This window comes from Prinia subflava, chromosome 6 (genome assembly GCF_021018805.1).
Source record: "Prinia subflava isolate CZ2003 ecotype Zambia chromosome 6, Cam_Psub_1.2, whole genome shotgun sequence".
In the NCBI taxonomy this organism is placed as follows: domain Eukaryota; kingdom Metazoa; phylum Chordata; class Aves; order Passeriformes; family Cisticolidae; genus Prinia; species Prinia subflava.
In genome coordinates, this window is record NC_086252.1 from 2,557,469 (window position 1) to 2,584,791 (window position 27,323).

The 27,323-nt window shown below is 43.2% G+C and overlaps 1 protein-coding gene across 2 annotated transcripts in view; it reads right to left on the reverse strand.

Moving 5' to 3' along the window:
- MYO1B (myosin IB) overlaps nt 1–26,921 on the reverse strand; it is a 107,971-nt gene extending 81,050 nt beyond the window's left edge. For both annotated transcript variants that reach the window (XM_063399881.1, XM_063399880.1), the window contains exons 1-2: nt 26,786–26,921; nt 11,602–11,742 (exon numbers count right to left, since the gene is read on the reverse strand). In XM_063399881.1, coding sequence (XP_063255951.1) covers nt 11,602–11,736 — 135 coding nt within the window. In that variant the 5' untranslated portion in view covers nt 11,737–11,742; nt 26,786–26,921. The remainder of the gene's footprint in view (nt 1–11,601; nt 11,743–26,785) is intronic.
- Between the last annotated feature and the right edge of the window lie 402 nt (nt 26,922–27,323).

Sequence of the window (27,323 nt, forward strand, 5' to 3'; positions counted from 1 at the left end):
GTGTTTCCTACTCCTGAGATGGATCAGAAGCAGCCAAATCATTAAGAGTTTTGCTTCTTTCAAGCACACACCATAGTGTGTGCTTATGCAAATGCTCTTCAAATAAAGAAAAAATTGTTCTAGGTTTGTGGTCATCCTCCCCCTATGGAGGAAATAATTTTCCAACTATGTCTAATCTCTTTGGCTGAACAAGATGGAAATGCCAAAACTGCCTTTCTGCAGTGTTTACTTTGCTCTCTCTCAACACATGTGGCCTTGGCAATTTGGAAGTCTACAGATTACTGGCAAGAGTAACAAATGCCCAAGAGTAAGAAGCTTTCTAGTCTTCTCAAGTGCACAGATACACCAATTAGGACTCTTCTCTGATAAAATATTAATAAACTGTTCCCTCCTAAATCTTAGGAATTTGTGAGCTCAGCCTGTTGCGAAGCCACTGTTGTAAAGTATCAGCAGAAGAGACATGAAGGCCAAATCTCAAACATTGTATTTTGAAACATGAGTTCTTTGGAACACAAAGACTTGTCCCTATTCTGCTACCATAATAGCATACAATTTAATTGTTAAGTTCCTTGAAGTACCCTGGGGCATCAAGATAAATAAAGATGACTGAAAGTGAAAACCTTGATTTTTAATTTTGAATACAGGCATTTAAATGAGATTTATTTAGAACCATGTCTTCATAGCTAAGTGCTGCTTAGACAATGTATTTTAGGAATTCAAGTCAGCTCTTTACTGCCAGATACGAAAAAATACATGCCATTTCCTAAAATACTAATATTTCAAAAGGTCAAATGGCTATATTGAAACAAAGACATACTCCAATCCATTTTAAAAACCAAGCCAAAGTGTGCCAAGAAGTCATTGGGTTTGTTGCAAAGCTGCTTACAAGAACTAATACATTTCCTCTTCTAAAAATGCCAATCTCTCAAAGCTGATGCCTAATAGCTACTTGCTACTGGTGGTCTGTGAGACTCCACATAACAGGGATAAACAGATCCGGAAAATAGCTTTCCCACATAACATCTGTCTTCCCACCAGAACTCTATTATAAACAAACAAAATAAATGGCTTAAATCCTTGAGCAAGCGACAAGCACAGAAACATTCCAGTGCTGAAAGCAGAATGCCCAAGAGTAGTGGGAGATCATACCACAGCCCCCCAGGGACAAAAGGGATTCTTGAATTTCCCTGCTTAAGGACAGAAATGAAAGAAGAAGCGTGGTCTCATGATGATGGATGCACAGAATACAGTCAGGAGATTTGATTTCTGTCTTCATTTGACATGGTCTCGTTATGCAAGTTTGGATAAGATCTGCTGTCTCCTCAAGAGTCTCCTCAAGAGTCAAGTTTTGCTAACTAGACTCTTGACACTACTCCTTCCTCCCAACTTGTACTTTGTTGCAGCTCACAAAGGCGAATTCTGTGTTTGCCCAGAGCACAAAGCAAAAGGACCCTCACTCATCATTTCTCAGGACATCCCTCGTGTGGCACGGCAACGCAGAAACCGCGCTAAAACACGTCAGCTTCAAACCAGAGCATTCAAATTTCTGCCAGCTTAAATGACAACACATGCAGCATTCTCCACCAAAACAACACATACAACTCCTTCCTGTTCAGGTAAGGGGTTAACACCTCAAGCAGGAAGAAAATTCCAAATTCCAGTTCAACTGGAAAAGCTGTTAATGTCACTTCTAAACGCTGGTCAAGATGCAATGACCAAGACCCTTCGATGTCCCACTTTTTCCCCCTAGGACTGGAAGCCAGTGTAACCACTTGGGGCAAGATATTAGTGCCACTTCAAGTTTACAGGCACCATGCAAGGCCTTCTGAGCCTTTCTCACCCAAGCAGACTGGCTTAAGAAAAAGCCTCAAATAGCAAGATGATAACAGGGCTCTTGCCACTTGTAAGAAACACACAGGCAGCAGCCTCTTCCCAGTCAAGGGCTAGGGAAAGTCATTGCTATAAACTGGACATTTCCAGCTGAGAGGCTGCAGGAACCTTACAGTGAGCCCAGTGAAAGGTCCCCAAACACCTCTGCAGCCAGGGTGCACAAGCACAGCAGTGAAATCTGATACACAAGAGAGAAGCAGTGCACCCCAACCCAAGAAGAGGATCCTTTAGAGCAGCACTAGTACAACTTATGGAGAATATTTCACACCCTGGGATACAGTATATTAATAAAGCTATTTTTCCTCCTGTAACAGGTAGACTTGCAATGCCCCTAGGGCCAAAAGAGAGGAGATTGCTTCTGCAGAAGTCAGGGAACACTCCTGACACCAGCTGAGGCTGCAGCACAGAAGTTGTACAGCTGGGGCTGGCATAAAAGCCCGCACTGTATCCTTAAAATCTTTTCTGGATCTGTGGCAACCTCTGCAAAGCAACCTTCTGCAGAGGTTAAAATCATTACATCTACATCTACACAGATTTTTTGCAAGCCTTTTGGAATTGTACCCTACATCCCTTTTATCATCTCTGCTAAAAACAAACCCACTGCTTCTTACCTCTTGTAGCCTGTAACACCCCAGAGAAATTGCTGCTGCAAGTCAGTCCTGCTGTAAAATGCCCCAAGTGCTAATGTACCTGGCAAGTGCACTAAATTCCCAGGGAGCAACAAGGTCTCTCTCCATTTACTTAATTTGTTAAACTTTGGAGAACAGAAATAGAAAACAAAAAAGAATAGTAAAATAAGATTGCTAGTTTGGATTCTTCCATTTATGCAGGCCAATTTTAATACTCCAGATATATAATGCACATTCCTTTAGTAATGGCTCTGCTCAAATAATCATTTGGTTCCTACAACTTTGAAGAGTTTCATATCATGCCACCAAAACAATTCATTGAAATGGGAGACAATAAAATAGGATCAAAGAAAAGTGTGACTAGATTTTATTGGAATTAATCTAAAACCAAGGCTTGCCCAGCACTGTTTTCATTGTGGTAGGGGAGGGCTGTGTGTTGGTTTTGTAGGTGGCTTTTTAATGTGACACACGAAGATTATATTTCTAATATAATACTCATTTTCCCTTGTATTTGCCTGACCTACTGCCCCTCTGGATCTTGCCAACTCATAAGCATGTGTGCTGCTGCATGTTCAGAACAGCTGAGGCCAAAGAGATGGCAGAGGAAGCGTGTACTTACATGTTTTAAGTTTTTTGAGCTGTCTCAACCTCAGACAGAGCTGGGCAAATTTAAAACTACAGCTTTACTCTATAACGAAGTTTCTCATTTTAATAGGCATTACCAGCTAGATCAGTACTGTATTAAACTATCACCTATTATTTGAACAATCATGTTGTGAGCTCAAATTTGTTTTACGTTGTGGTTGGCCACAACAAAATAGTTAAGTGTTAAGTGCCTCTAGTCCCTTGTGTTTTTTCAGGTTGGAAACACAAAATTGCAAGAGACAATGTCTGAAAAGAGTAAGGAAAAGAGCAACATCAGGACTAAAAGCAAAGCCACCTGAGCCCACTGCTGTTTCTGGGGCTTTGATTTACTCTGTTCCTGTGTATGGCAGTGGAGGTGTTTGTACTGCTTGGTGGAGAGGGATGGGCTGGGTACTTGAAAAAGACAAACAAACAAACAGACAGCCTCAGATTTCATCCTGTAGCACTCCAGGGTTTGCCGGCACCGTTTCACAACAGCACACACCAAATAAAGCCCACCTGTGATCCAATCCCAGCAGCTGCACTTCAGGTTGGGGCAACGCTGGGCTAACACTGCCTGTGCTTCAGTGAGCTGGGAGCTTCCGCAGAGAAATAGATCACTGGGTTTCTGAACAAACACAGGCTATTCTCCACGATGATGAAAACTCTCTTGCTCAAGCCCACCTTCCCAGAAACAGCATTTTAGTCCCAGAAATACAGTGGACAAAGTCTGGATGTTGTAATAGAAAAAAAACTCAATCCTGGTACGCTACTCTGTGCTTAATGAAGTTATTAACCAGGACAGGCAGCCTTGTAAAACTTGGACAGGACAGTAAAGGCTGTTAAAAAAAACCACCCAGAAGAGCAGTGGCTGAGGTCCTGAAGGGATGAGAAGGGAAAAACAATCAAGGAAAATAAGCTGAGGAGACAAAATAACAGTCCTGTACAAAGTACATTAATAGCTGATATAATGACTCAAGAAACAAAGCTCAGCGAGGTCACACAAAGGCAGAAGCCTCCATCTGTATCCCAGAGCAAACAATCAGAACACAGGCAACCCATGTCAAAGAGGAAAACCACAGTACTAAAATATTTTTCATTATGGGCTTGATCCTGCAAGCCACTGTGCAAGCAGCAGCAGCAGCCTGGACAAGCTGTGGGCAACCAGCACTGGCCAGGATCAAGCCCTTAACTGCTCTGCAACCTGTTTGAGATCCAAGCCCTGAAGTAACAGCAGATCATCTGCCAGGGAAAGACACCCACACTGCAAGTCGGAGCGAGTATGAGAAGCGGATGCACGAGCACGGATTATCGGGTTTGTTTCTCTGCTGAGTTTCTTGAGGGTGCAGAAACCTCTTCTCTGCTCAGTGAACACTGCTGCTAACCTCAATATCATTATGACAGGCTCCAGTGTTGTTGTTAATGAAGCTGACTAATCCTCTCTGCTGGTCTCCTCTCTGGCTACATTGGGATGATTTATCCAAACAAAAAGAGCTCCTACACAGGATACAAATATAGGCAAAACCTGAAAACAAACAATGAAGAAGTCAACCCAAAGGTGCCATGAGCAATTTTCAAGACAGTGTTTAAACACCCCCGAACATCCATGTTTGCCCACTTTTCAAAAAAGAAGGACTTGTTTTCACAAGCAAACAGTAGTTGGACATGTCTGTGCCAAGAAACCACTGGTGAAAACATTAGAGAGAGCATTCATTCCAAAATGTTTCATTGCTTCTGTATGAATGAAATGTGGGGAGAGAGAAGGGGAACCTTCTGCCATGTTGCAGCCAAGGCTAACTTATGCTCTTCAGGGTGAAAGCCATGTTTTTACAGCCCTCGGACACTTTTGCTTCTATTCCTCTATTTGTCAATCTTGCATTAATCTTCCTTCAGTGTTTTGGTTTCATTTAACATGCGCTGAAACCATCAATAAACGCCCCAAATGTCATCATCACCCAAGTGAAGCAATACACAGTATTTCGAGGCAAAGCTAACACTATAACTGGAGGCATTTCCTACACTTTCTCCTCTCTTTTTTCAAAGTATCACATCAGAGGTATAAAAGAAAGCATGTAGGGGAGGACAAGACCCCTACACACAGCCCACCAAATGCATTCAGTTTTCTCTGATCCTTATTACTGTTTTCTTACCCCTTTATGCAAATGCTGCATGGAGCACTATAAACAGTGCCTCAAACACGAGGCTCAGGTTCGTGGGAGCTGTACAAAAAGGAAAGGAAACAAAGCACTGCCTTGAGATAAATAACTCTCCTCCCACAAAGCACTTTAAGGTAAAAAACAGCCAACCTGCTGTGAAAATCTTTACTCTGGGCATGTTATAAAGTTTGTTTTGCCAGACCAGGCTGATGTGAAGGGCCAGAGGACCCACAGGATTTTTAGATAACAAAGCAAAGCAAGATTTGCAGGGTGGCAGAATACTTCTTAGGCCACAAGCTATCACAGCAAAAGATGTGCCTTGGGCACACAATCCTTTCTTAACATCTGAAGAAGCAGCAGGCTTCAAGGTCCTAGCCTGTGGCAGCTGCAACAATATTATTACTACAACTCAGTAGCTTCCCTCAAAGGGCAAAACTGTTGAGACACTGATGGGAAAATTTCTCAAATTGACACAGGCATTCCCCAAGGGAGGAGGAGAAGGAGATGGGAGGAAACTCAGGTCCCCTGGGCTCCCATCACAGGCTGCTCCCATCCAGCTCTCAAACCATCCTGCCTTTAAGAAGCTGGTCAGCCACCACACCTGCCACTCCTCAAACTCCCAAAGGAAGACCAGCAGCCCAGGCTGGACTCACTGGATAAACACAACACAGGAAAGTACAAGAGAGCAGGGTCAGATCTGGCAGTAGGAAAGGCTCCTGCAAAGCACAATCCTGCTACCAGCCAGCACACACGCAGCTCCAACGTACCCAAAGTCCACAGGGGACAACAGCCCCCATCAAAACCCAACAAAGGACCCCACCCGGCCTCAACAACAATATTTTAAAGGTGAACATGATCATGCTGGCATCAGGAGGTAATGAAACTGAGACTAAATTTGAACTTCAACAGTCACTCAGTTACTACTACCACACAGATCTTCCCAGCAAGCTGCATTTGTGCTTCCCATACCACAAGGCTCTCCTCTTCACAGCATCAATGGAATGGTCACACAAGGCTGATGCAAGCCAGGACAATTGGTCTCACTCACATAATTCTGTTCCCTACCCTGTTCTTGCAAATGCAGCATCTGGAATACCAGGTAGAAGTGCAGCAGGAACAAAGCCACTGTGCTTGACAGCAATTCAGTGAGGTCCTAAATAAGGTAGCTGAAAATGGGATGAGTCAATAGTATAGACAGACACAGTGGAGTTTACTCAAAGTCAAAAACAGAAAGGCTGACCCTAAAATATTAAAACAACCAAGATCAAGAGGAAGCAGCTCAGTCTATGAAACAAGCACAGCACAACAGCTGTGCCAGCAGAAGGCAGCCACAAGCATGGTACCTCAAACAGATAAAACAGAGTTATTACCTTGGAATGCCAAATATTTAATGTTTCAGTGATAAAACAACAAATGTTCAGTAACATAAGACTGCTGCTGCCCAAAACAGCCCACAAACTCCACTCACCAGAAAATACAAATTAAACACTGACATCACAGAAAGATTCTGTTTTGTTGTAAGAACAAAAAGCAAACAAACATTTTCTTGTAAGGAACAAAATGTTGACCTCTGCAAATTTGGGAAGACTTCAAGAAACAACATAACTGTGGGGAAAAATGTGCAGCGGAGCAGAATAAAGCCATATCTGACCTCTAAAGGCTGACTCCTGTGAGCCTACGCAGCTCCACTCCCCTCCAGACTCCTCACACCTCCCTTGACAGTTCCACATGCCTCACAAAGCAACAGACCCAGCATAAAAGTAAGTTTCAGACCAATAGAGATACTACAATTTATCCAAAATCTCTACCATTCATGAGTCACTGTAAATGCATATATAGTCACTATAAATGCCCCCTCCCATCTGTCAGCATCCCAAACTGCAAAGGAAAAATAATTGCTGAACTGGATTGGGCCAGCATATTTCAGCCAACTTAGAAAAAAAAAAACAACTCCAAGAGGGAGTTCAACAGAACAAGTCAAAAATTCATCAATCACACACAAACTGAACTTTATGAATGCATTTAAAGTTTTCCATGTGGTCTGCAGGTCACACATTTTAACCACACAAACTGCTCCCTGAAACCTTCATATAATCAACATTGTGGGATTCTTTCCTACTTGCTAATGCATTGCCCATGAGCCACATTTTATTTTGTAAAGTTAACGAAAGGCTCCCACGGGCTTTTGTTACTAACAGTTACAGAAAAGAACTTTTGTGGAACAGTAATGCAAATTTTATCAATGTAAAGTTTAAGAGTTGCAAAAACAATATAAGAAACAATTACAGCTTTCTAATGAGATTTTTCTTGGTCAGACATACCTCAGACGTTTCCAGACATGACTAAACTCTAAGATTCCCATTTCCAATTAACACATGTGTGTTACCCAACAAACCCTCCCCCTCCCAAAGCCCCTCAGCATGAGATTACTGCAGAATTTGATGGTCTTTAGTAGAATATTTGGCCTAACTCCAGCTCCACCAGCCTTCATGCTTATTTTTATAGGCACAGCCTCCAGCTTTGCACTCTAGTGTGTAACAGAACACCCAAGTCTATTAAACTTTCCACCAAATACACATAAAATTGAACAACAGGTAATCAAGCCACAGTCTGTGCCCTCACTCTTAGGAGGGAATTCATTGCACCATGGCATGAAACTTTGCCAATGTTCTTGAACAGTGAGTGTGCCTGGGATGACACAAAAGGACCATCAGAGGATCCAAATTGAAATGCTTTTGCAAAGGGAGCTCTGATGGTGGAGATCTAGAGTTTCAAAGGGGTAAACAGAGCTGGCACTAGGATGCCCAACATCAAACATTCAGCATCAAACATAACAACTGAGAGACTAGAAAAGGCAAAAAACCTTCTGGTGGAATGAGCCCAAGTATCTTGTCATCTTTGGCTATGGGGAGGGGAGAGGTTTGGCATTGTTCAGTGAATGCTCGATCTGACTCCCACATTTCATAGGATCACAGGAGTGTTTGGGTTGGAAGGAATATTTCAAGGTCTGTAGTCCAACCCCCTCTGCAATGAGCAGGGACATCTCCAACTAGACCAGGCTGCTCAGAGTCCATCTCCATGGTGACCTTGAATGTTTCCAGGGATGGGGCATCTACCACCTCTCTGGACACCCTGTTACAGTGTTTTCCTATCCACATCATAAAAAAAATTTCTTGCTTATTATATACTCTAAATCTACCCTCTTTGAGATTAAAACCAATATTCCTCTTCCTGTCACAACAGGCTTTCCTAAAAAGCTTGTGCCCATCTCTCCTTTAAGCCGTCTTTGTGCATTTCCCTACCAAGACTGGCTAACATGATCATGCAGCATCTGGCCAACCTTACAACATCTTCAAAGCTACCCACGTTACAGGTCTCATTCCTCCCAACAAACCCTTTTGAAGGCTACAACTGCAACTCCCCCTTAGAACTAACATGTGTAGCACAGACAGAGCCTTCAGTCGGCAGGAAACAGCTTAGAAAACCGTGTTGGGTAAGCCTGGTTTGCTGCAGCTTGACTTTGCTCTGTAAACTTGGACACAACTTCTGGCAATGTCTGCAGTGGAACACTGACATGAGGGCTGAGCTTAAGCCCACAGCTGGGTCATTAAAGGACAAATCCATTCCCACTGCCCCCTGAAAGGATCCTGAGAGAATTTCTCTATGTAGCTTGTTGGAGCAGCAGAGATCTGCAGTCTTGGTTAAGCACCGGCAGCAGCTCTTGAACAGCGCGATTTGGTTTCCCCAGGATGCAAACTACAGGTTTCACATGGTAAAACAAGCCCTACTTCCAGGTGTAACAGAGGCTCCATTGTCCTCATCAGAGTCTGAAACCAGAAATGCCAAGTGTAGTTGCCGTGCATGGTGGCAACATGGAGAACTAGAGAAGAGTTTGTACTTGAAAATTAATGTGGTTGTTACAGTGAGCACCACTCCAACTGTTACTGTTTTACAAGTTTTCTAAAATATGCAACAGAGGCATGAAAATCTGCAAGGCAGCAAAACTCAGCTGATATGGAGAAGAGACAATATTCCTCAAGTGATTTGGTGAATAAAACCATGCAGCATCACAAGTAACCTGCATACTTGGTAGCAGCATGTGGCACAGGCATGAACATCTCTTTTTTCCATCATTGTGTGTAGTGAATATTTTAATATTTGCAAAGATCTACAACATTTGGCCTTCATACTATGGATTCACAAACAGAGCTTCTAAGACCTTGAAAAAGCAGACTTTCCCACCTGCAAGCCAAAGGATCCTACATTGCTAGGGAAAAGTGGCACCTGGTATCACCTATCAAAGCACATAATACAGATAATTATATTGCACATCAGTGCCAGGTGCAGCAGAATCAGAAACTGGGGGAAATACATACTTCACTGTCACCATCTCAAAGAACTGTGTGTTTGAACAACTAGCTCATAACAAAACAGAACAACCAATTGCCATTAAAACATTCTGTTTCTTTCAAGAAAAAACTATCCAGTCTGAATTAAGCAGAAACATGTAACTAAACTAAATACTTCCCAATCCATGGTGGTTGACAGAAAAAAAAAACCACCACCACCACCTTGAGAAATCCACTCCCCTAAGATTTATAGCAATCCTTCATAAGGAACTGTGTAGTCCAGGATGCCCACACAGAACAGGTTTGCATCTTTAATGCTTTAAATAATACTTTCAAATACAGCTCAAAGACTGGGCTGGGTGCTACTGCCTCCTTTAATCTCCAGGCAAATAGCTGTCTTTTCCTTCCTATTTTCTTGAGTTAAATGGAATGAGATGATTCAGTATCACCCACTGTTACTGTAAGTATTAGAAACCGAGTATTAACCCTAAAACTGCTGTGAAGCATGTTAAGTGTACAAGCCACTGACTGGAAAAAAAAACTTCTGAATCCCAGAGGAGGCAACCACTGCAGCTGTTGAAAATGAAGGATTTACCAGAAGCAAGATGAAAGAGCAGGAAAGAGAAGTCTGATATCTACTTGCTTGTATCAACATCCAAGGGTTATCCATAGAGAAAGTTTCCACAAATATACATTGTTTTGGTTTCTTCTTCAACAAGGTTTTCATGGATACTGAGAGTCTTTTCTTAATCTAAATTTATGGTTTAATTTAAATTGTCAGTACAACCTGAAGTCGCAAATCGGTGGAGATGATACAATAGCAGTCAGGAGCAACCAACCTAATTAGTCAGGTATTACCATCCTAATGTCTCCAGAAAAGGGAGCAGCCAGGGTTGAACAAGAAAATTGCTTGAGAACAAAGACATGGCAGACAATGAATAGCAGAGGTACAAAAACACAGACTATAAGAGGATAGATGAAGCAAACAAAAATAGCACAGATCCCCTCATACCTTCTCCTTTCCGTTCTCCAGTATAATGAAACCATGATGGTTCAAATGCTTAGCAAGAATGAAAAATATAATCACACTAAAAATTAAAAAGGGGGGGAAGGCTAAATTATAATTAAGTACAGAACAACTATTTGATTTTAGTAAGCTGCAGACACAATTGCTTCCAGACCATAGATATACTTTGGCTTAAATATTTAGGCTCACCAGCAGCCTTGGAAAGTCTCTACAAACCATTAAGTTCACACAGCCTAAGCAGTATAACAGATACAATACAGTGCACATTTTAGCAAAAGTGGAACAAAGAGATGAAGCAGGAAATGAAAGGCTTAACTGGAATCACCATTTGCCTCTTCATTCCCTGCCTGTGTTTCAACTGCCAGTTCACAACATCTCTCCTGTTGATCATCACTCAGAGATTAATATGCCTGAAGACTTTGATTACTTCCACATATATCCAAGCTCATTGTATTTAGTTTAAAATCCAACCATTTTAATAAACACAGCCTTTTTGCAAATCAGAGATAGCAGGCAATATTTAAGTTACCCTTAGCATATTCCAAGCATGTATTGTTTCTGCTTCAGCTCACCCTAATATTATGGAAGTGCCTTCCCTGCAAGTGAATTATTTACATCTGTGATGCCCTCTGACAACAGGAGCACCAAATTTACTGTCAGCAGCACTTTCATAAAGTGTTCTTTATGAAAATCAGAGGTCCTCCGTGTCGTGCAGCGGCGAAAAAGCAAAAATATCCCAGATGGGAAAGATCAAATGCAAAGAATGCAGTACAGGAAAGACTACAGCACAAGTAAGGTTTAAAACATCCCTAATGCAATAGATAAGGTTCAGGCACTCAGTCTGTGTGTATCCTTATAAATAAACACATATCTTAAGAATGACAGCATAGCTCCCCATAGGATGTTACTTTTTAACATATACTCACATAAACTTCATTGTGATCAAAGCGCTTCTTCAGGTTGTTGATGAAGGAATCTTCATTAAGTGGCTCTAAAAGAACCATATCTCCCACCCCTATCATGTCATCTAAAAGTGATGTCTTGACCTCCATTTTGGCCATTTTGTCCTGGGAAAAACAAAAGAAACAAGACTAAAACAAACAGCAAATGTTAGCTGAAGGTTATTCTAATTATTCACAGGCATTACCTACTCACACTGCTTCAGGAATAAAAGTTAAAAGAATACTACATTAAAATTACGTTTCCAAGGAACATTCTCAAAGTCATTGCATCTACCCAGGCAGTCCACATGATTCCAAAATTTAATTTCTAATAGTCAACAATGCCTACTGGTTACATTAAACATGAAACTCCTAGAAACAGGAATGACAATTCCAGTGGGCATCACAACCAGAGTATTTGGATGACTTCAATATTCAAGTGCATGCAAGGCTGTGTTTTATCAAAGGCTTCATCAGGATCTCCAAACTTGGGTTTAAATTTGTCAATAACCCTAACTGGAATTTCCTTGTTACCCTTACTTGCATTTCTCCAACTCCATTAATATCGAAATGGAAACCAACTCAATGAACCCACTCAGAGACAAAAACCCACAGTATTTGATCTTAGCTCATGAATCCTGGGCTCTAGAGTGCCTGTATTCCAGTACAGTGCTGGTATTGGCTACATGAACATGCCAAATGACTTCATTTGCTTGTCATTTTGTTGCTTGAGAGAACATTTTCATGGGGCAGCAACAATCCAGCTGACAAGTGGAGACACTGCATCAACATAACCCGAGTGGCAAAAGCCAGAAGCTGGGCTTGAACAGGAGACCAGAATCAAAGTAAGCAAGGCTGATAAAGGAAGTCATTTAGACAAAGAAGTCAAGGTCAGCCCAAAACTTAGCACTTATTTGATTCTCCCAGCCTTTCCTCCCTCCAATCCCAGTGCTGGAGATTACTGAGCTCCCCAAGAACCCTGGGCACACAGTTACTGCTTTCAGCTTCTGTGAGGAGACCAAAAAATGGACAGATTCACAGCAGCAGCCAGCAAACAGGGACCCAGAGGTGAGAGAACAGCTTTGCTGACCACACAAACCAAGGACCAGCTACAGCTGCACAGAACAACAGCTCACCTTCACCAGGCAGCTGCCACCTCCCAGCTACAGAATGCTACCAGGCTGTCCTTGGTCCCCCTACCACTGCTGTACATTTTAATTCTAAACATTTTGTTCTTGATTCCCAAAATGCCATTGAGCAGCTATTACCTTATATAATCAATGCTACGTTGCCATAGTCCCTCTCCAATTAAATGACTAATTTAAAACAAGCTAAGTCTTTTATCTCTCCCTTCTGCCTGCAGCCACCACTTTACTAAAAGTTATTTGATGTTTTTCATCAGTGAATGGCATTTGAGAGATTTTAGATCAAGACTTAAGTCTTGCTTGATGTTTTTCCAAATTCAACGAAGAGCAGCACAGCTCCACAGGCAGCTAACAAAGCAATACAAAAAGATCCCCAAAACCTGAACCAAGCCTGGGAATTACTAGAAATTCACATGGAAATGCAAAAACAGTGCTGAACTATGGTAACCAACCAAAGCTGAGTCAACTCTGCTAAACAAACAAAAGGGCATTTATTTTAAACAGAAACACTGGACAAATATTTTTGTAGAGAAAGATACTTTTATTCTTAAAAATTCACCTCTCTGAATCACCAAAAAATTTTAAACATTCATAGAATCTTTTCAGAGGTATAATTTCAGCTTCTGAATCCCATTAAGACAAATTCTTTAAACTACCAATCTTGTTTCAGTGACCTAATTACTTCCCATACATCAACTAATGCTCAAATAACTTTTGAAGGCTGAAAAAAATAAAGCCCTTCTCAAGTATGGAACTTATTAAATAATGGGTTTGTGGCCAAATACATAAAAAAGCCAACACAAAAATCCTAATAAGGGCAATTTAAACCTAAAATTTAAATTCTAAGTACAATACCTCATTTACCATTGTGAAATTACATACCACCTACCACACTTCATGCATCACTGCTTGAGAATTTCAAGAGCAAGAGCAGCCAAACCCATCAAAAACATCCACGTATTCCCAAACTCAGTGGCATGTTTTGCAGAAGAAGTGCAGGAAGACACTATATCTACTATTGTAAGTCGGATCAAAAAAGTTGTATACAGAAATTGACTTACCAATATACGGGAAAAGTTCCATTTTATGGTCAAAGGTTAATTTTCAGCTTGGTTTTTTTTCCCCACAATAATTTACAGCATTCTATGATTAAAATATTTTTTATTAACTTGTGAGTTAGAAAATACTAGAAACCCAAACGATGAAAAAATTGAACAGTCTGAGACAACTTATATAATACTGATTGCTCAAATCCATTTTCAATAGCCTAGCCTTTGCAAAAATTCATGAAAGATGACCCCCTACACTTGTGTATGATTCAAGAGTATTCTGCCATACCAGTGTTGTTAGCCCTTTGCTTTGGTGGAATCCAATCATAATCCCTACTCTGGTTTAGCTAACAAAGAAAAATCCAGCCTGTGGGATAATTTGGTGTCTATCTGAGGTAAAAAGAGGGGGGGAAAGCACTGCTAAGAGAAAGCAACAGTGTTTAAACGTATATTAATCAATTAAATAGGGCTTAATAACTGAAATTAATCTACTAGAAGAATGTAGTAGAAGATCGATATATAGCACTTTCAAGATACCAAATGTTAATTTTAGAAGTAGTCTCATAAAAAAATGTCAAAAATCAGCACACTACACAGAAGGAAAAAAAATAATCCAACCCTTGCAACATTACATGGCTAAACTTCAGAAAAAGCTCAGAAACTCAATCCAAATCCATGTCCAAGTATTTGCCATCTCTCAGAGATGCCTTGCAGCTGTTAATATTTCCCACCAGCACTGCTGACAGCGTGCTCACCACAGTTTGGACAGCAGTACATAAAACAAGTGGCTTCCTTGTGCCACACCTTTAAAAAATGAGTGCTTCTCAAGAACCATTTTCAAGGACCAGATCTATGAGAGGGATGGGACCACCACCTGCTCCCAGTGCCTGAGAGATCAGGAGGATCAGGTTGTTCCCCCAACATTCCCTGGTCTCACCCATACCCACTTACCACTTGAGGCTTCTCCCAAATTTACCCTTCTTGTCCCTAAAGGAAAGATTGGCAGCATTTCAAAATATCTCCTTTCTCTGTAGGGAGTTGTCAAATCTATTCTTCCTCCCTTTGGTCTCATATCTAAGCCTTAATTCAATGGAGTGAGAACATTTACAACATGTTTCAATTCTCAGAAAAAAAATTTAAAAGTCAATTCAGTAACCCTTTACAGTTTGATCTGTTTTATGTTGGACAACATACTTGGGAGGAAAGAGTGCTGGACGGGCTATGTCTTTAAAATGCTTTTATCCACACACTCCCAGGCCACACAGAGCCTTTTCAAATACAGACTGCTGTACCCACTGCCTGCAGTGCCTGGGATTGCCATCCAGCCAGGCCAGTTGAACCTAAAACCTTCTTGCCCCCCTTGGCCACAAAGATGGCAAATTAAAAATCACAGCATCCCACAGCCACAGCAGCCACATCACTGGCCATTCTGAAATAACAGTTAATGAGAACTATAAATAGAAGAGGATACAGAGAATAGGCAAAACCCCAATGTCTTGTACAATTAAATGCACACATTCTCCACGGGGGAAATGAAGTAATGCCCTGTTATTGGCACACAGCACATCACAGAATTGTCCAAGGTTTTCCACATCACCCTCCAACAGCAGAACAGCAACAATTGTCAACAGCTTCCTACAGCTGTGCAGCCCTTGCCTCACACTCAAGAGTTTGGTGCACTGGAACTATCCCTGTCTGCAGAGGTGGCTTGGGTGGTTTTTTTCTTTCCAGGCATTGTAGCAAGAGGACAATTTCCCTACCATCAAAACTGACACAGATATACTCACATAAGTGTCAAGCTCTGATTATTTAAAAAAAAAATAAAAAAAAAATTTAAAAAGACATTTTAAAAACCCAAGCCTTTGGTTTCACTACAACCAGCTCACTGTAGAAGATAACCCCCTTTTTCTTTCATAAGTCTTAACAGGGACAATGTGCAACATCAGTAACCCAATAGTGGTGCTCAAGCTGATTTCATGTTCAGGTCTGATCCTGAGCCCCTGTCAGGCTGTAATTATGCTTGCCCATCCCTTCCTGGTTTCTCTGTCCGGGAGCAATCAGCCCACGCAGAATGGGGACATTGACAGGCCACTGCTGCAAAAAGCAGCCAAGGACACAATGTCATTACTTGAACAAAATAAAACCAAAAGGGGCTGCACCCATAATCTCGTGCTGCTGCTCATGACAAGCCTAAAGTACCAATTTAGCAAGAGGCAGGATTTAAATTTATCCTGTTCTGCTGCCCAGCAGACCTTGTGTCTCACCAGCCTCTGACTGATGCCCTAAAGGTGCAAGTTCATTGGAAACACCCTGTGCTGGTTCACCAGGCAAACTGAGGCAGCCTCTGCAGCTGAACTGTTACAATGCCCTTTTCACTCCGAGCTACATTTCCCGACATCAGCATGTGTGAAAAAAGGTTGATATCATCCAGAGGAAACCCTGGCTTTCCCTCCAGATCCTCCCATCTGCTGCCTGGCCACAGCCTGCAGGAACACCTGCACCCTCCTTCCCAGCTGTGACTGCTCTCAATTGTTACTCGTGTCCTGTGGAAAAGAGCAGGCAGAGAACAGCTCCATGGTGCAGCCCACTACTTTTTCCTGCAAGAAAATGGACTTGAGGAACGTGACAGACAAATTGCAGGAAGGAATGTTAATGGATATCGCAACAACAGTAAAAGCACTCAAAGAACTAAAATGCTTCCTCTGACTCTCCATCTTTCCTTTTGTTTTTGCCAGTATCTGAATAGCTTCTGAATTCCCTTTTTTCTCGCAGTCCTACTGAACAAACCAGTGTTTTCCAAATTGGAAAAGTTTATAATTCGGAGCTTTTGAATTGCCTGGTGTTTCTCATATCTTACCTACCAAGCAAGAGCTGTTATTTGAAGCCTTGTGCAACCCCTCTTAAATTTCCGTGGGCACTGAACATTACACACGTGTGCCGGATTCCTTGAGCGCCTGACAACAAACAGCTCTGGTGAATTACAAAAGTAAAATGCACCTAACAGCAAACAGCTCTGCTGAATTACAAAAGTAAAATGCGGCATTACGGGGTGTATTCGTATCGGGACCACAGGAATGTTTGCATTCAGCATCAGCTAAATGGGAACAGCCCTTCAGCAACATCAGATTAGGGCAGTTTCGCACCAGTGACTGCAATTTAGATGACAGAAGATCTGACCAGAGAATTCCATAGGAGAAAAGAATGCTCTGCTGGCCTCTGCTACGGAACACCACGCGTTTATCTAAAGATTGGGTACTTTTCAAGGAAGAATCAGGCCACTTAAGGTACTGTTGAACAAACAGCTGCAACCACGTGAGGCTATATCATCTTTTAATAGTTCAACAATGGAGCCTTAACTGCAGTTTAGCAAAACTGATAGTGCGGTAATTAAACTGCATTAGGACATGTACAAAAATGTTCGCTGGGACATTATCTCCGCCTGACGTAAACAGTGGATGAAACTTGCTTCATTAACAGGACTCAGCCTCTTCATAAATTCAGAAGTGAGAGGTTTGGTTGTTGCTGAAGTTTTTGGGGGCTTGTTGGGGGGGTATTGGGGTTTTTGTTTTGGTGAGGGGGTGGGGTGTTTTCTCTTTTATTTTTACACCAGCTTGGTTACAACCCACACTAAGCAGTAATCTCCCCTAAAGTGAGAGAGATGCCTCTCTCATGCTTCTGTTCCTATTATGATGAGACTATGAACAACTCTGGTATCACCAAAAAGGTGCACAGTGCCTTACCACAAAACCAAAATCACATAAGCCATGAATGCAGAAGGTACAGCTTTGCCCTCCTTCTCTTCCTTAAAAAAAAAAAAAGCAAAACAAAATAATTCAGCAGCCCGAGGGGGTTGTGTTTGCATTTCTCTAAGGCTACTTTCTGGGGTTTTTTTCCCAGTAGTTTGAATAACATTAGCATGGATATTACCTGCTCTAGGAGACCATGGAGTATATCTATTCTATTATTCCTCCTTTATAGTCCCAGTAGTACATGTCTTCGAATTACTTCTGATAATTATTGTGCAACCACAACACAATAACTGCCACCAGTAATCGCACTCTGGGGTTGATCTATTTCCTAAGTCAACATTCTGCCTTGCTTTAACTTATCTGGGTCGTTCATACAGTCACACCACGTTTTGTGAAAAACATTTGGGTCTTTCAACGTTGCTAAGGTATTCTTCTTTAGCAGCTGTGAAAATACAGTCAAAATATGTCTGCTACTCCATTTTTACCCTGCGAATGTTCCTTTACATTTTGGATTATATTGACAGGCTTCAAAGAATATAGGTGTGAAGTGGCTTTTTCTGTAAATGGTTATTCTGGAGTCCTTTTTTCCTTTTTTTTTTTAGTTTGATTAGTTTAATGGGGAAAACACCTTGGGTGTTTTCAATGCATCTAGAAATAGGTCTTCACTACCAAGGCTATTTGCAGTCCAAAATTCTGGTTAAATTCCCACTGAGTTCAGCAGAAACAGAATCCATGGTGGTTTCTTATATTTAAGCTTTTCTTAGTCATTGCCTAGCCACAGGGTTTTACAATCATTCCAGGTCCACATCTACAGAAAGGGATAAAGTATTCAGTAACAAAGGAGGTCAATTTTTGGCACATACACCTTCGTAAGATTTCCTTGAATCCTTTCCAAAATAAGGAACAAAGTGTGACTGCAAAGCCAGAAGTTGACAATGGTCCTGCCTTCTCCCCCTAAACCAAAGACTCGATTTCAGACTGACAGTGTTCTTTGGACAACACAATTTTCAAAAAGTTCTCAGGACAGGACATGGACACATAGAAAACACCCTCATTCTTTCAGGAAAAAAAAAAATCTTTTACTAATGGATAGCCAAACTCCACTAAGCAGTGGGTGCCCTTTTAAACTGATTATCTCAATCTTTCAAGCTGCCGCTTAAAGTTTTCAGCCAATTTTGGGGGATTCTGCCCAGTCCAAAGGTTACGTTTACAGAACAGGGGCACAAAAACCGAGGTAACGTTTATTTATATTAGGGGATCTTCTTTGTTTGCTGTATGTCACACGCCAGTAGCTTGCCACCACACCGGAGCTTGGATTCAAAAGATCTCTCAGTAGCAGATCCCTACAAAAGACTTATACGGACAATTAGCCCTCACAAAGTCAAATCACTTCTTTCAACTGAGGTTTCAGCCCCTCGGGAGCAATCTAGCAATCAGCTGTAATCGAGATCTTTGATTAAAATAGGATTTTTACTTTTTACTCCACACAAGCACATGGGCAGCAATCAGACCTTGCTTTCCTGCAGTCAGCACAGGAACCACACAGCCCTGACACAGGCAAAAGAACTGCTTGTGGTGGAACAACTGGAGGGAACACTAATGGTAAGGCAGGTACTAAGAGATGTCCTAATAATACTACAGGGTTAAAATACCAGAGTACACGCTAATCTTCTGCTCAAGTGCTTTGTTGCCTGTTAAGCGGTGGGTGATAAGCCCTGAAGATATGCAGAAAATGAAATAACAGGCCAGGTAACACCACAGCTTCACTCAGCTGCCAAGAGCAGAAGGAAAAGCAGCCACAGAAAGCCCTCACAGCAGTCACTGAACCAGGCTTAAAAGCGGTCACAGATGAACACAGGCCTGATCAGGAGCTTCAGGAAATCCAGGTCCCAGCAGAGGCATTGGTGCCTGTATCCATGCAGCATAAGTCAGCCACAAAAACTGAGTGCACCCTAATGCTGAGAGCAGTTGGCACTCACAGGTTTCCACAGTTTCCATGCACCCGTATCATCCTCCAAGCAGCAAAAATCTGGGTAAAGCAAAAATTTCCCTGTCCTTTCCCACTTAAAACAGGAGGAAAAGAAGTCACCCAAACACCATGCCAGGGATCTTATTCTTGCCCATTGCAATGGCCTTTCCTCCAAAACTCATTGTCCTTGTAATATTTGTAAATAACATTTGGTATGTTTTTAGCCTAGTATTTTATGAAAATAAGACAAATCATGACAGCTGTACATCTCTTGGTCTACACATCTACTCTCTCAGACACGTCTAATGTTGAATTTCATGCAAAAGGACAGAATAAAGGACAACAGAACAGCTGATTTTCCACACAAAAGCAGGTAGGAGAGGAGATCTGAGCATAATCATTCCATCAGACATGGGGTTGCGAGGAGAATAAACCCCTTATTAAGTACCACAGAGCAGAAAAATTGCTCTGTAAAATTCCCTAGCTGCAGAAAAAGCTTCAAGTGGAAATTATTACTTCTTTGCAAGTCAATCCATCACAAGAGAAAAACCTGCAGGAAGTCAGACTCAACTAGTCCCAGGAGTGGTTGCCAAGGCAAAACAGTAGTGCAACGTTTCACCCTACCACTTGCCATCACTGTCTATTCTGCACATCATTTTCTGCCCAGCAAGACACTTTTACTTTTCAATGGAGGAAAGCAATAAAATAATTTGGATGCAAGTGCTGTGGGAAAATGAAGCATTACTTGCCCAAACCTAAGATAAAAACCAATCTATTTAAGGGAAGACAAGACTTAAATAAATAACATGTACTGTTTAGACATGTTTGTTTGTCTCAAGTAGTTTACCTATATCCACAATTTTGTCATTTTCATTCTCAACAGTCATTTTCAGATGGACACCTGAAATTAGAGGATAAAAGTCATCCATTTCTAAATCAAGGCATCTCCAGCTCTTCCTGTGTATTGTATCAAGAGCTATTTCAGACAATGGGAGTGGTTCGTGAAGTTGCATTTCAACACATGGTAATCACTCTTCCCCAGATGTCCATGAAGTTAAAAGCCAGCAGACAGTGTTTTTATTAACAACTAGCACAATAAACAGAGATTTTCCAAATAAAATATAACACTTCACAGATTTAGAGAGGGACACCTTCTTAAAACATCAATGGAAAGCAACTCCCACAGATGGAAAACAGCCATGGCAGGCAAACTCAGCACACACTCACAGCTACTAAGTTTCCCCTCACTGTGTTTCAGTGAGAACTGTCATCTGGCAGTTTTTAGGAAGCAAAAAGTTCTATTCACACGAGATACAGGCAAGCTCCCCGTGTTCCAGAAATCTGTTACAAGACACAAGGAGCTCCAGCACTACCCTTGCTTGCCAAAAGATTTTCCAGGGTTTCTCCTGGAGAGAACTTTGTTTCCACAGAGCCCTGCCCTCTTTGATCACTGAAGGCAATCTCCCGAGCCCGTTTAAGTCCGGCAGGCTGTGAGCTGAACAATGGCGATTGTAGCTGTGTCTGTTCTGTGTGCTCCAGACCGGTGCCAAACCCACTGCATCTCACAGCCATGCCTACTGCACGGCGGTGCTCCAGAGTGCCACTTTTCAGCCTCTCCATGAGAAACTGTTCTTATGGTGGGCCTTATTTCTAGACTAAATCTATCCACTTCTTCTGGCTTTGCTAATGCTGCTGGAGTTTGGTTTTGTTTTTAAATTTAAATGTGTTTTCTCCCTCACAGGGAAATATTGACAGAGGTTCATTTCAGTGGACTTCATTCCAACTAATGCATAGCCAGTTGCCTACTTCCCTCTCAGTGGCTTTTCCATCCTCCTTGACCATCCCAATCATCCTTTTCTGCTCCCTCTCCTATTTGAGCCCATCTTGGCCAAGCAGGGTTTAAATTAGTCTGTACAGAAGGTTCTTGGTACATCACGGCAGCAATATTTCCTCATCACTACCAGGAATATTCCTTCATAGAGAGATTCGTTTTCACCCCCTTCGTGACTTTTTCCTTCTCCAAAGGTTCACAGGGAATTAGCACTTCCCTAGCTGACTCTGCACAACAAACCTCAAGTGCTCCATCAGTCACAGACCTACACACACAAAAGTTACAAAGGGTCTCCAGACACTAAACACACCACGTGTTTATCTTGTAGGCTTAACTATTCCCAAAAATAATCTGCCTTTCCACCTCTACCACCTTTCTGCTACCCTGTCTCCAAACTTCTCTTGATGAAGAGGTAGAGCAGCTGTTATTTTTGCTGGGAGTTTAGACATCCCAGGCATCCCTCCTTTCACATCAGGTAAGCACGAGCTCTGCTAGGAGAAGCTCTATTCTCAGCCCTCAAACACAAAGCTCTAGCCAAGCTATTAAGTGGACAGTGAACTGGTTCCCAGTCCCAGAAAAAACAGCACCTCTTCGTCTCTTCCCCAGTGTCTCTATGTTAAGTAGCTTATTTGCTTCCATAGAGGAACAGTGCAGAGGATTAATAGCAACTCACTCCCTTTAACAGCTCTCCTAAAAGCAGGGCTGGCATCTCACTACAGTCCAGAGTCCTTATGCAATAGGGACTTTAAGGATATCTCTTTGATATAAAAGGATACCCGTAATTTGGATTCAAATTGTTTTAACACAAAGGCATTAGAACACAGAGCAGGTGTAACTTCCTTTGCTTGTGCTTTCCCAAGATACAGAATTCATCACCTAGCAGCTCTCATTTCTGAGGTGCAGGTTCTCAAAGGTGACTGGCAAGGATTTAAGCACAGGATCAGGACACTGTATATACTCCATCGTGCATGAAAACTGGTGGTTACCTTAAGGCCCAGTCTTTTCAAAGATCCTCAAACACCAGTACACTCTTGCAGACAAAAGGAGAACAGGCTCCATAAAGAAAATGCTTATAAAAGAGTAGAAACTTTTTGGGATGTGATGAAACATTTCAGGATGTCATGGCTCACTATCTGTTTTTCTTTCCATTGTAGCAAAGACTACAATTTAATTATTATTACTTGTAATTTATATTTGTACTCTTATGGCAATTCCAAGTACCTTCAGTAGCACTTTAGAGTGTACAAACTATGAAAATTATAGAATATTACAGAAAAAAAAAGCATAAGGCAAACAGCAAGAGAGCCCACATACAAAGCATATTTGTGGGCCCAGGAAACTTGTACCAGTGCTGACCAGGCTGTGGTCACAGACTTTTAAAAACTGGTTTCTCCTTACAGTAGGGAAAAATGAGTCTTTCCCTGCTGCCTCCATTTAGAAAATAAAGAAATCTACAACAATCACTTCTGATAGTACAACACCCACCAACCCATCTTTTACTCAGCACCTATTCCTCACAATGATCTCCTCTTTTTCTCCTTGATACATGCTCTTACTTTCCTCTGGGTGTCTTTTGCTCTCATGGTCCTCCTGAGAGGAAGCATAGAGCTTTCTGCCAATACAAGAACCTTGGAAGGGCTGCTGCCTCTCCAAGACAGAGAGAACAAGGGAAAGTTTACCAGTGCACCCACACCGAAGAAGCAGTTCCAAGGCAGCACTTCACAAAACCAGAGACAAGGCAATTACCTAAGGCCAAGGTACACCCACTCCCCACCCCTGCAGAGGAAAGAAAATCTCAGTAACAGTAAACATTTCTCGCCCTTACTCCTTGGGAGTCAGGATATTTGGATTCCTTATCTTGAGCCTTCAGCTTGTTTGCTGGAGTGTTAAATCTGGTCACTTAGGCTGATGACCACCTCTCGATTGCCTTCCTCCCAAAATATGGAGGACTGGAAAAAAGATGGCCTTGGAGTCCATTACTCCTGTTTTACTGTTTGCATTAAAGAATTCCCCAACCAGTTTGCATTTGGAAAGCGGACTTGATAATTATTCTTTGCTTCTGAAACTGTATTTTAAGCACTAATCTTTCTCACTGAAACTCTCTTATCACCATGGTGACTCCACTATCAGACTTAAAATATATATCAAGAAATGGGTACAAGTTTACTTGGTGACACCAAAAGGGAAATTTCCCAGTAAAATGGAGTTGGGAGAGGCAAAAAGATTAACTTTCTGTCCAGTTTTTACTAAAAGCTATGCCATTATCAGGAAACAAAAAACCAAACCAAACAAACAAAAAAAAAAGGGGGTCTCCACACTGTTTAGAACCAAAATCTGGAGTAATATACACCAAAAGACCAAAGCTTTCCCAAACCACAAGCAAACCGGGGCACAACTGCAAGTTTGAGACTAATGCTCTAACACACCAGGAAAGATTCACAAAAAGACCCTTGTTGCAGTATCCTCTTTAAGAGCTACTTCACACCATAGGATAAAGAGTTGCAGAGATTTCCACTATCCCTTCAGTGCAAAATTAAAATGTTTAACTTTCGGAAGGGTTGTGGGTTTGGGGGCCTTTTTTTCATTCTGGGAACTGCAAAACAGAAGAAAATTAATGTTATTCTTTACTGTTTCTTTATGACAAAGCATGCCTTGATGTTAGCTTATACACCAGAAATCAAGCTCTGGTTTCCTTCTTTTTTGGAGGATATGAATGGAGAGGTTACATAAGGGTGTAACAAGAGCTGTTACTTCCTTTCCCAGCTGAAGAGAAAAAGCTGTAGATCAAGTTACAGACTCCAGGGCTGGTCATTGCTTACTTCAATCTCCCTAAAATTTTTGTCATTAGTCCCACAACAGAAGAGGCTACTTAGAAGGCTCTGAGAATTTAATAGACTAACTACATAGCTGTAAGGGAGGGAAAAACCCTTTATTTTTGTCTTTCATCAAACGCAGGAAATTCCCCAAGCTTGATGCATACAGTCACTCAAGTCACCACTTTCCATTTCAGTTTGCTGTTCATTAGCACAGTAAAAAAAGATGAATGAAATATACGGTAAGATTTATAGGGCAGTCTGGGGTACATGAGCTGTGCTAAATAAGCTCAGCAGTCTGAAAGGGCACTGAACTTTGGTGGATATGTCAGCATTTGTCCCAGCTCTGACCACACAAGGCAAGTGAAAGGAGGAATCGGTGTCCAGCGTGGCCTACACCAGAACTGAGCTTTTCTCCAAACTGTCCCACTGGCACTTTTTTCACCTTCCTCTCCAATTCCCAAGCTGCTGCTACTACTGCTGCCGAAGGAAGAGGAGATCGGACTTCAACACGAAGAATTTCTGTTCCCACAGAGCTCAGGGAAACCAGATGATCTCAGAGAATCATGTGAAGCAAGTCCCTGACACTTCCATGAGGCAGAGTATCTCCAGTATGTTGCCAGCAGTTTCTTAAGAGCGCACAGTGGGAAAAATTAATGGCTTTGCTTATGTTTCCAATTGCTCTCTCCCACTTCCTCTCCTCATTTGCCAGACTTCTATTTTCCCTTCCCCCAGAAGCACTAGTAGGCTTGCAATGTACATTTGCCCTTCTAAAGGCAATCACATCAAGCCTTGCACAATGCCTGAAAGGGCTAACACACAACAGAGCTAAACTACCGGCCCTACATCATTTCCTCACAGAGTTCCTCCCCACAGGTGTGATTTAAGAAGGTCTCTTACCATTATTAAAATTATTAAATATATATATATAAAAGGAAAGTAAAAAGGCAAAAGGCAAGTTTCTGTGATTTAAGATGTTTTCATGAGTCCTTTCACCTTCACTTTGCTGAGCAGTCAACCTGTCCGTGGTGTTTTTAGAAGCCTTTTAGGTATCCAACACTACAGAGGTGTTTCAGAAACATGCTAAGGATATGGAGGGACTTGTGGAAACCTACCACACCAGTAACTGCTACAAGCCAACATAAGGAGTGACCACTTGATGTTACTTTGGGGACAATAGGAACGCTCCAACCCTTACACCCTCACACAAAACTAAGCCAGAGGCAAAGCACTTCATTAAGCACTAAATTGAAGACATTCTTAAACTCAGGCCTGGGAAAACTGGAAATAAAAGCACACGATGAGAAGAATGTCATTACCTTTTATATGTTTAAAAGCAGCCAAAGACTGAACTTTACTTTAACAGACGGGTTGGACTGTTTCTGCTCTCTAACACTGCACACTTTTGGGGAAAGCCTTGTTTTTGACACAGGGCTTGACAAAGTGATGATTCATCCAGGGAAGGATGGGCAGATTGTTGCCAGCCTTAATTCACAATTAACAATAGGGCAGACGGATATGGAAGGCTCATGATTCGACACAAAAATCACAAAGTCAGGAGTTTTACCTGACCTTTACACCAGTGGTCATTTCCAATCTGGATAAATTTTAAACGGTTTCTCTGACATAAATTTTAAGAATAGGTAGCTTTTATTTCATTACTGTTACATTAGTCCCTTAGAATAGTGGTCCTGACTAAATACATAGCAACTAATTTAATGACATGGTCTGAAATTTCAAAGCTTTAAATGACTCGAGAAAGCAAACAGCACGTGTGAGCACAGAGGTACCGTGGGCAAGGCAAGCGAGCCCGGGACCCCCTGGTGACTGCACCGCCAGCCCCACTCCCTGGGCTCTGCTGGGAGGGCCATTGTTTTCCAGCGGGGAGTCTGGCAACTCCGAGGAACAAAGGGATGCCCTTCCCAAAACGCAGCAGATGTCCCGCACCGAATCCCAGCAGCCTCCATGGGCGCAGACGGGCGGGCTTCCTTGGGAGGCTACACCAACCCGTCCCCTCGGGGAAGTTCTCTGGGACAATGACCCTGCCCCGGAAAGCCCTTCCTCAAGTCTCCTCTCCAAGCGTTACCCGACAGCAGAATCCATCATCCTGCTCCAAGTTACCAGCACCCTTCCCACGGTTCCCCCGAGCCCCACAGCCGAGCCCGTTCTTTTGAATTCAGCAAAGCCGCGCACGCAGGGTAATTATTTTAGACAAGAAGAAACAGATGCCACGCTCTGCTCCCAGAAAGAGCACGCACACACACACACACACACTCCTATCTGAGGGAGCGAGCCGCGGACCGTCCCTGTGTGTGTGCGCACCGCGTTCCTGCCCGAACGCCGCTGTCCCAGCCCGCAGAGCTCCACTCAGCCACACGCGCGCAGAGCGTCCCGAAGCCGCAGTTTGGAGCGGGGAAGGGGAGCCCGGGAGGCGCCGGGGCTGCCGCGCTCGGCACCCGCCGCCAGCCCCGCCGCTCCCTCCTCACGGGAGAGCCGCCGCACCGCCGACCCCATCCCTTCGCCCATCCCTTCCCCATCCCCGCGGCGCGTCCCGCGCGGGCTGCCGGAGCCCCCGGTGCCGCCGAACAAAGGGGGTCCCGTGGGGAGCTGTACCTCTGCCTCCGAAGGGCGCTGCCCGCCGTCCCGCCGCCTCCCGCCCCGAGCCGCGGGCGGACGCTGTCCTGCCGAGGAGCCGGCGGAGCGGAGCCGAGCGAGCGGGGCTCAGCCCCGGCCCCTCCCCGCCCGCCCGGCAGGGGCGGAGGCGCCGCCGCCCGCCCGCCCGCCCCAGGCCCGCAGCGCCGCCCGGCGGGCACCGCTCCCTGCGCGGGGTCCGGGCTGCGCCCGCTCCCGGGGCTGCACCGAACCCCCGCGACACCGACCCCTGGACCCGCTCCCGAGGCTGCACCGAACCCCCGCGACACCGACCCCTGGACCCGCTCCCGGGGCTGCACCGAACCCCGCACTGCACAGACCCCTGGACCCGCTCCCGAGGCTGCACCGAACCCCGCACTGCACCGACCCCTGGACCCGCTCCCGAGGCTGCACCGAACCCCTGCGACACCGACCCCTGGACCCGCTCCCGAGGCTGCACCGAACCCCTGCGACACCGACCCCTGGACCCGCTCCCGGGGCTGCACCGAACCCCGCACTG